This window comes from Orbicella faveolata, unplaced genomic scaffold, assembly GCF_042242905.1.
Source record: "Orbicella faveolata isolate gen_17 unplaced genomic scaffold, um_ofav_v1 contig_15, whole genome shotgun sequence".
NCBI classification, from domain to species: Eukaryota; Metazoa; Cnidaria; class Anthozoa; order Scleractinia; family Merulinidae; genus Orbicella; species Orbicella faveolata.
The window spans coordinates 10,067,501-10,077,500 of NW_028301542.1; the positions used below are offsets into that span (position 1 = coordinate 10,067,501).

The 10,000-nt window shown below is 39.1% G+C and overlaps 4 protein-coding genes across 5 annotated transcripts in view; 2 read left to right on the forward strand and 2 right to left on the reverse strand.

Annotated features, from left to right (window-relative positions):
• The window catches only part of LOC110051255 (uncharacterized), a 29,472-nt gene extending 20,755 nt beyond the window's left edge, over positions 1-8,717 (reverse strand). For both annotated transcript variants that reach the window (XM_020757278.2, XM_020757277.2), the window contains exon 1: positions 8,490-8,717. Coding sequence is in view for 1 of the 2 variants with exons in the window: in XM_020757277.2 (XP_020612936.2) it covers positions 8,490-8,538 (49 nt within the window). In the remaining variant the exon portion in view is untranslated. The remainder of the gene's footprint in view (positions 1-8,489) is intronic.
• Positions 3,772-6,643, reverse strand: LOC149113481 (uncharacterized). Its single transcript, XM_089288371.1, has one exon. The coding sequence runs from the start codon at positions 6,364-6,366 to the stop codon at positions 4,396-4,398; it is 1,971 nt and encodes a 656-aa protein (XP_089144497.1). The 5' UTR covers positions 6,367-6,643; the 3' UTR covers positions 3,772-4,395.
• Positions 8,718-8,806: 89 nt separating the features above from the next.
• Positions 8,807-10,000, forward strand: part of LOC149113482 (uncharacterized) — a 7,983-nt gene continuing 6,789 nt past the window's right edge. The window contains exons 1-2 of the mRNA XM_089288372.1: positions 8,807-8,943; positions 9,091-9,149. The gene's annotated coding sequence lies outside the window, so the exon portion shown is untranslated. The remainder of the gene's footprint in view (positions 8,944-9,090; positions 9,150-10,000) is intronic.
• LOC149113483 (uncharacterized) overlaps positions 9,156-10,000 on the forward strand; it is a 6,311-nt gene continuing 5,466 nt past the window's right edge. Inside the window, exon 1 of the mRNA XM_089288366.1 lies at positions 9,156-10,000. This exon is cut by the window's right edge and continues 5,466 nt beyond it. Within this exon, the coding sequence (XP_089144492.1) occupies positions 9,168-10,000 (833 nt within the window). The 5' untranslated portion in view covers positions 9,156-9,167.

Consider the following 10,000-nt stretch of genomic DNA (forward strand, 5'->3'; position numbering starts at 1 on the left):
TCAAAAGTTAACTAAGGTGTAATTTTTTCTTGTATACAAATGTTTTTCACTGCTTTTGTTTTGTGTAGTTTGAGATTATTCAAACTCAAAACAGAAGGCCAAACAATATACAGAAGTTACAAAAGTCAAATCAAAATTCTCGCTTATCCTTGGCTAGCTTAAGGTTACTTCCCACCTTCAGAGGCCAAAAAAATCGTTTTTTCTTTTCTTTGACAAAATTTAAGTTCGTCATTTTATCTAGTGTTTCCAAAGGAAAAACATTAAAAATCATAAAAAGCGGCCGAGTTATTTACAAAAACGTATTTTCAAATAAAGTTAATAAACTAGGAAGGTGTCATAATCTTGTCAACGGGCGAGAACCCTGGGGAAATTTTCGCGGCAAACACTCATCGCTCGTATTTCATGTCATTTGCATGTTTTTATTTACATCACGCACTTGACAAAAATTCCCACGTGAAAGCTCTTTACGCTAACTCCTATTGAAAAACCAAAAGCAGAAAAAAGTCCTTGGGTAAAGAAAACGTAAAAAACCGGCCCAAAGAAGAAAGGAAAAGCTCCATATTGTCAAGGAAAGAAAAAAAAACCTTGCCAGGAGCGACAAAGGCTCTTGGTTTGGCCAAACGCCTTCGACAATCTCGGCATCTGCTGAAGATCCGGAGCGTTCAAATATTCTTGGAACAAGTAGCTTAAAAATCAAAGTCAACGTCAGTGCAGGCTGCGAACAAGATTCTTCGTCGGAATCTGGCGGAAGCGATGAAGAAAATGAAACCTACCCAAGGGAACTCATTTCAGCAATAAAGGTATTTCTTAAGCTGTCCGTCGATTCCTTAACGTCTTGTTTTTCAGCGGCACGTTTTCCGCCTTAAACATTTTTGACGCGGGTTTTGCCTTTGCCTTTGCCTTTGCCTTTGCCTTTGGCGTCTCTGCCCATTATATTACGTCGCCGTCCTAAATTGAACTCCACTGAGCGAGATAAAAAAAAAAATGTTGCAATGCGATGTTTTTCCCGGGAAATCTTGATCTATTGTCAGAGACACTAGGAGGTCCTGTTGGCCTATGGAGGCCCGTTCTGGTCAAAATTGTAGTAATAAAATTGTCCCACAAGTCAGTTTTTTTAGTCACTGTTTTACTTTTTATGAGCTTGCTGTGTATTTTCATCGGCGGTACAAATTTCTTTTTCGAGGTGGTTGCTTATTTTTTTAGCAGCCTGAATTATTTTAATTTAGTCAGGTTAAATTTTTTGTGAGTACTACGAATGAATTTTTTCACTCGTACTGCAAATTATTTTTGACTGGTACTGCGAATTATTTTTTACTTGTGGTACTGAGAATTATTTTTTCATTGGCGCTGACAATTATTTTTCAAGGTATCGTGAATTTATTATTTGGCCTACAATACATTGCGGGCTTGCGATTGAGGGGGACTGGCTCGAGTGTTTTGACTTTCTAGGCGGCCATTTTGAAAATTGTGCGAGTGCTATCCAAAAGAATGCCAAGGCGAAACATTGTCAGAGAAAGAAACGGAAGAGGTTTTCACCTTTTCTTACAAAATTTGAAAGGAGTCGTTAGTGTGTGCGCAAGTGATGAGGTTTTCTGGACCGAAGATTTAATAGAAGAGACTACGCAGCGGCTGCAAGACTCGTACACAACTCTAACCCTTATTGAGCATGACATGACTTCCCAAATCAGCGATCCCCTTCTTGAACATGTGCGTCGTTTGAAGAGCAATGTGCAATCTCTTCAAAGACTTCTCGTGTCTTGTGAAACTACTGCATCAAGTGCAGAGAATTCTGTTTCATTTTATCCTCAACCAAGTCCAAGGATGGTGGGTCAAGGACCTGGAAGACCGGCGTTGAACATAACGAAAGAACAAATAGAACATTTGCGTTCTATACATTTTTCATGGGAAAAAATAGCCCAGTTGCTTCACATAAGTGTATCAACGCTTCAAAGAAGGCGAAGGGTGTTAGGTATAAGTGATAATTTTGAACAATATTCAGACATATCTGATGATGAATTAGATCAAATCTACAAAGAAATAACTGCAGCTGATACAAATGTCAGCAATGGTGGATTTCTCACACCAAATATTGGTAGGAGACGATTATTGGAGCCCTGAGGAGTAGAGGATTGCGAGTTCAACGCTGGAGGGTGAGCAACTGTTTACAATGGTTAGACCCTGTAGGCACTGCTTTAAGGTGGCGGTTGGTAATTTATCGTCAAAAGTATAATGTTCCAACACCCAACTCGCTGTGGCACTTTGACTCGGCCCACAAGCTTATCCGATGGAAACTTATAGTCCATGTTTGTATAGATGGATTTTCACGTTTGATTACCCATTGCAGGTGTTGTGACAATAACAAAGCTTAGACTGTATTAAGACTTTTTGAAGAGAGCACAAAAACCCATGGGTTGCCATCAAGAGCAAGATGTGATTATGGGATGGAGAATGTTCTTGTTGTCCAGTTCATGTTGGAAAGAAGAGGCTTAGACAGGGGAAGTATTATCACAGGATCATCTGTTCACAATTGCCGGGTAGAAAGAGCTCACAGGGATGTTTATGCCTGCGTCCTGTATTTTTATGCAAAGTTATTTGACGAAATGGAAAAAACTGGTATTCTTGACCCTTTAAATGAACTGCATCTGTTTTGTCTTCATTACATATACTTACCAAGAATCAATAAATCTCTTGAAGAATTTGTTGATCAAATGAATCACAGGCCAGTGTCAACAGAGCATAATATGGCCCCTCTCCAGCTGTGGACGAGTGGCATGCTGCAAAACATGAATTCTCAACACACTGCACTTACTGTAGATGAAATGGAACAGTATGGTGTTGACACTGATGAATTAGTTACAGTGAGCGATGAAGACTACCAGGTACAGATTGATCCACCAACCTTTGTGCTCACAGAAGAGCAAAGGATGCAACTGCCAGATCCCTTTCAAAATGACCATAATCAAGGTCGGAACAATTACCTTAACAGTGTCGAGCTCCTGACATTATTCCTTTTCAACGAGGAAGAAACTTAAGAATAGAAGTCACTGATGGAAAACCCTGTTGATGTGAGCTTTTGTGTCTGCTTGCAATTTTGAAAACTAGGATTTCTGTGTCAAATAATAAAAAACTCCGTTTGTTGCTGCTTTTTGGAGGAAAGATTTGAACTCAACTTAGATTTTGACTAGACCTTAGAGGAGGTAAAGTGCATTACCCTAAGTGCACTGAGTCAGGTTATTACAAAACAGTCATTTCGTGTCCTTGGGACACTTTGCAAAATTGTATCCCATGATGAACAGAGGGAGAAGTCAGATGTATAAGAGTCACAATAGAAAACCTACTTTGAAAGATTAAAAAATCATCTTGTTAACACCCACACCCTCCACCTCCCCTCAAAACAACTTGGCTTTTGTACCCATTTTACAGTCACCATTGCATGTTTTCTAATGACAGGTCTGTAGTTCTTCATTCAAAGTGCCCTCAATAGCTCCCACTTTCATTTTTCATTAACATTAACAGTGGTAATGACCTGGATTAGTTGTTACACAGTTGCCTCTTTTATCTTCTTTCTGATTCTTTTCTTTGTTTGTTTCCCACAAAAAAAACCCACACCAATGAACTAAAGTAGTGAACACCATCAGAATACGAGAATTGAAACCATTCAGGAATACATTTTACAGTTCATCAGCCTGAGTTCTATAGCCTATTCCCTGCACTAAGAGTGGGTGTTGCTCCCACATAAAGAATTTCCCTGAAAAAAGAGAAAAATGATACTTGGGTTGATAACATAAACATTTTATTAAAGGAAAGTAATGACAAAGTTAAGTAACAAATACCGGGTATGAAAGTAAACTTTTGCTAACTCTTCCCACAGCTGTCACTAAAGGATTGAGGTACATGTATCAATAAGGCTGGAGAAAACACTATTTAGAGATCTCACTTGAATACATACAAAACTGATGCAAAGCACCATTACTAAACCCAACCAGTTGCAAAAGCTAAGTTGTTAAAATGGAAACCCAAGAATGAGGAATATCCTAGATTGAAGCAGGAATATCCTAGATTGAAAACCATTTTCTGTCAGTTAACTAAAAACTGTTCAAACTCAACATGGCCTGATGTTGTCATGAATAATATTATCATTGTTTAACATGGCCACTGAAACATTTGTGATTAACAACATCATGCTCAAGGGACAGATTTCTTTCAATCGAACTTGACTTCAAGGTTCAAGTTGTTGTAATGTAAAAACCTTCAAAACAAATTGTCACCTTTCTATAAATTAACTCTTGACAAAGCATAAGTTTCAATTCAAACTTGTAATCCTCATTTCTGAAAAGAGCCTTTTGGTAACAGATAAAATAATGCTTAACTCTACAATAACATTATTGGAATCTGTTAAATAATTCCAAAGTATGTGCTACCAAAAGCATAGTCATACAGATTAAAGAGTATGTCATCTGAAGGAAGACTGACTGTGCTGCTTGGAGATGGGAGATACAATGTATTAGTGCAAGTGTTTGAAGTAGGGAGGAAGCTCCCACTGCTGGATACAAATCTGATCTGCGGGGAAATGGAAAACCCCAATGCTGGCTCCTCATCTGTGCCACAAACAAATTGCAAAATGTGATTAAGGGTTAGGGTGGTGGATCCAGTAACCCTTCTCCCTGAAGCAACTTCTTTCACGTATTTGTAAAATGCGGCATATACTTCTTTTTCATACCTCTTAGTATTGGAACCCTCCTCTGCAAACTTTGGTTCCAACAAATGGACAAGATTCCTCACATTGAGTTTGCTAGAAGAGGGCCTGAAAAGGTATAAAAACAAAGGAAGCTTTGCCATCAGTTGCAGGACTCCAACTTTACGTAAACCATTTCGTAGGTTGACAATGCAGGGGGAATGCTCAGATGAATCATCAATAAGTTCTTGAAGTTGTTCCTCAGACAGAAAGCTGGGAATTTTCCCATTCTGTAGAACACTTAATCCCATTATTATACCAGATGTATAGTAATGTTCTGCAAAGTCCTCGATGAGTCCACTGTCAAACAATTTTTCTTTGATTTCTTTGAGAACTAACCTGAAAAACTCTTTTCTAGGTCCCCCCAAGTCCTGAGCTCCCTCTCCCATAAAATTTACCTCAAGTGGCAGCCTTAAGTTGTCAATTAATGCTACTTCAGCTAATGCATCTTGAAAAACATGGTCCCTATCTATTATTACAAAGTTGGTCTTTCCTTTTAGTTCTGTTGAAGGGTCAACTATGTCCAAATGCCTTCCATCTAAAATGTGTTCTTGGGCTTTCTTCAGGATGGCAACTGGATTTTGAAATCCCTTACATTCATCAATAATATTGACAGTAATGTTATCAATGATTCTCAAATAGTCAGCCTCACTGAGAGGCCCTCCATTATCTACAGGCTGTTCCTTATTAGCCGCAGGTTGTACTACATGTTGTTCTCCATTGCCTCCCTCTTGATCATCTACAGTTATGGCTGCATGTTGTTCTCCACTATCTCGCTCTTCATCACCTGCAGATTCGACTGCATGTGCCTGTTCCTCTCCATGTTCCCCTTCCTTATGTCTATTTATATTTGGCCCTTCACAGTTCATAGATTGCACCTCATCTTGTACAATGATGCTCTCTTGATTTACTTCTGACATGAAATCGTCCATACTCCTTTGAATGCCACTGTCCACCTCATCAGGGTCATCTTCGACCAGTAAACGCACATACACAGCACCTGTAGAGGCAATGCTTTTCAGCAAAATGTTTCCATTGATCCTCACCCCTGAAGCCAATGTCGGTTTCACTAGCACCTCAGAGATATTCTTCACGAATTCGAACTCAATGTATTTGCATTCCTCTGGAAACTGTGCTTTCACTTTATTGTAAAGGGTTTTTTCCTTCCACCCTTTGTCAATTGTAAATCCACTTATAACACGATTTCTACGCTGGAGACTGACCTTTTCCTGGCGAGTTGTTGGTGTTTTTTCACACTGTAAACCCACAATAATAATGTCTTTGATGGCAAACTCATTCGATGGACGGCCAACCCTTTGTGTCGAATTAGAGCGGCCTCTACCGCTCGAAGTAGGAGCAGAACTACGATGAGTTGTTCCTTGCATACTCGGGAATCTTCGGTGCAGTTCACTTACCAAACTTCCTGAACTTCTAGAAGAAGGTCCCGATTCTGATCCTGACGGAAGGGCACTAGAAGCAGAACCAGAAGATAATGGACTCGAAGAGGAAGAACTTCGCTGATTACTTGCTGCCGCAGTATGAGTGGAGTTCACTAGCTGAGAAATTCGACTGATTTCTGTTATAGCATTATTGGCTATCTCACGTATCTGCCGTTGAACGGATTTATCCATCTCCAAATATTTTCAATATAATTAAAAGATGAAACCTCAAAGATGGCGCGAAGAAATCGAGCGGGAAAGTATTCGAGCCAGTCCCCCTCAAGTCGCAAGCCCGCAATGTATTGTAGGCCAAATAATAAATTCACGATACCTTGAAAAATAATTGTCAGCGCCAATGAAAAAATAATTCTCAGTACCACAAGTAAAAAATAATTCGCAGTACCAGTCAAAAATAATTTGCAGTACGAGTGAAAAAATTCATTCGTAGTACCCACAAAAAATTTAACCTGACTAAATTAAAATAATTCAGGCTGCTAAAAAAAATAAGCAACCACCTCGAAAAAGAAATTTGTACCGCCGATGAAAATATACAGCAAGCTCATAAAAAGTAAAACAGTGACTGAAAAAATTGACTTGTGGGACAATTTTATTACTACAATTTTGACCAGAACGGGCCTCCATATTGGCCCATTGGTTTGCGGTTTCATTGGGCGTGATAATCTCCGGGCGTGGCGCGAGTTGTTTACGAACCTTTACAAGCTAAAATCTCGCATTTGATTTTTGGCGGAATACATCCACTTTGAGTGAATTTATAGGGTATGCAGATTTGACGGATTTTCGTGAAATTTCGCCAGAACATTCCAGAGATAATGACAAACCAAAGTGTGTCGGGAAATTTTGATATTTAACACATTTCCCCCGTGGCGTCCATTTACGCAACACGTCTCGCATATTTTTAGCTTCTCCAACTTTAGAAGTGGATATCTAGACAACCAATCAGAATATCGAAAAAGCCCAACACGCTTTTGTTGATTGATGCCTTGTGAATAAGACTGTGCACCCATTTTGCTAGTACTGCGGAATCCGATAGCTGATAAATTCAATAGAAGAAGCCTTGGTCATTTCACGCCTTACCGCCTCCTGACACTTCCTAAAAGAATGCATTGCTGAAATTGTATTTTTTTCGTCAAGTAGATTTACTAAGCTTTCTTATGATATATAGTTTGTTGAGGTTTTATTGAAACTGGCGCGCGTACGATTTATTTCCCGAAGGGCACCTGCGAAGGTGAGAAGTAACCTTAATCGAGCTTTGAACAACCCGGCCCAGGGACTCCGGTTTTAGGCTTGGCTAAATCTACATATTGTCAGTTTATAACTTTTCAGCTTTTATAGCTGCCGCCAGCTGATTTAATTTCACAATCCACAACGTACAACCAAAAGCACTGCCGTCGCCAACGTAAAAAAATGTTCCAAAACGGCCTACAAAAACAGGAAGTAACCTTGCCAACGTGCGCAGGACTGAAAACAGGAAGTAATCTTGCCAACGTGAAACGGTACACGTTAAAAAACTGTTTGGACTAACAACTACCAAACTACAAACCACAAACTCGCAAAAACGAGAATCAAAACACGTGTGATTCTCTAGGGAAAATTTCTCATGACGTGATGTCACTCAAATCGGATATAAATAAACCGGAAACGAAACGGAAGCCACAGCTCTATTTTGAATTTCAGAGTTATGGCGGCGCGTGACATCTACTTACGATCTGTACAATTACCTCGTGATTTGAAGCCATTTGAGAAGTTTAGTAGAAAAAGTATTTATGAAACTGTTTGTTGTCCAGTAGAGATAATCAGTGGCCTCTCTAACCACAGCGAGTTCCAGATGTCTACAGTATCTTCTGGCCGGACTTTGTACCAGTGAATAGTTTAAAAGCTGTTGTTTTTGTTGTGACTTCGACGAATATCAGAACTTTGGAATAACGTACAGACCTAAAACTTGAGGAAGTATGCTCTCTATTTATCTTCTATAATATCCCTTTTTCTTGACTTTATCCACTAAATGGTTTTCGATATAATTTTTATTGCGTGAGAGTGAAAACGATCTATTTTCGCTTGAATATTAAATTCAGACGCTGAAGTTCATCTGACCGTATCACGAACAAAGTTATGCCAAATTGGAATTTTGAAATCGCTTGGCCACGAACACACGCATGCAATATCGGGTTTAATCAATTGTCGAGATGGATTACCTGAAAAGGAAATTCAGAATTCGACATTTGTCGAGCGTATTAAAACTAGGCCTGCCTTGTAACTCTTGAGTTTGCATAAATATACAGAATATATTCACTCACCAGCAACAGTTTCTTGAACGCCGAAATTGCAAAAATTATGCACTGCCATGAATATATCTTAACTTAACTTAACTAACTCAACTGTCATCCAGAACGAATTTCAGCTTGTGAATTATTTGGTCTTCATACTATGTTTCGGCTCACTACAAACACTCCCACTTTCACTTTCTGTCTGATTTACCCCACCAGCGCAAACAATTTTCCTTCGTTGTTTTTACACTTAACTTACTATTGTCTATTTAATTGCTGCTGATAGGCAGCGTTCATATTCTTGAAGGCATTTGAGAAGTTTCGTTGGTTCGTTGGTTCGTTGGTTCGTTCTATCGGATCGTGAATTAGCCTATCAGCAATGCCCTTTGAAATACGAGGCAGCCAATGAGCAGTTCGCTTATAATCGATGAAATTCACATGTGCTCGATCAGCCGTTTTGACGTCTTTCGCGTTTCACAAGAAGGTGAGTTTTGCATTTTTTTTTTGTTCTCTTTGATCGATTTTTTTCGATCTCTTTTGATGAATTCTATTCGAAGAAGCATTCATCAAGGTTATGAAGCTTTCAGTGAGCATTCTTGAGGCCGACAGTGTGCATTTGTTTCACTTGCAGCTTTGCTTTTTCTCGCCTTGGAATACAGACACTAGAATCGAGGTTTAGCCTGTTTACAGGTGAGTTGCTAATCTGTTATGATTACTTCTATTCGAGGAAGCATTCATCAAGGTCATGAAGCTTTCAGTGAGCATTCTCGAGGCCGACAGTGTGCATTTATGTCACTTTCAGCTTCGCTTTTCAATCGACCGCATTCGGTCGATTCTTGGACGCAAGCAGATATCGATGCTATCTTATTTCATGGAGATCGCATGTATTTACATGCTCTAACTAATGAAATGGTACCTGATACTGACACTCTTTCAATAAACGAGTTGCCGAAGGTGGCAACCTCGCAGACCAATGTCGAGTACTGTTTAAACTACAGTAAATTTTATCAGGGGCGCATTGATCGCTCATTTTGTGGAGACGGGCCATTTTGCTCACTGAGGCAGGTTTTGATTAATGCATTTTCAGATAGTCCAAATGCAATGTTAGTTCTTGATGGTTATGTCATGGCTGTTTTAAAAAAATCAGATTCATTTTATCTGTTTGATTCACACGCAAGGAATTGCCTGGGAATGCCCGATGAAAATGGTACTGCTATTGTTTTAAAGTTTACTGAGCTAGATGAATTTCAAAATCATCTTGAAACTTTAGCATGTTGTCTGAATGTAAGCTTATTTGAGATTGCATCTGTTCATGTTAATGCTAATGTTGATGTAGCTGAACTATCTGAACAAAACCATATGAAAAGAAAAGCAGGAGAATCACTTACTGAAGTACCAGTAAGTGCTAAGAGACGAAATAATTTGTCAGACGATTCTGATGAAGAGTTAAGAAGACTTTTTAAACATGCAGAATCAAACAGAATGCACTATCATAATAAAATTAGCCTTGAAAATGATGAGCAAAGACAAGCAAGACTCAC

Excerpts from the sequence above, each read along its gene's own strand:
- LOC149113481 (XM_089288371.1), bottom strand. The coding sequence starts at position 6,366 with ATGGATAAATCCGTTCAACGGCAGATACGTGAGATAGCCAATAATGCT.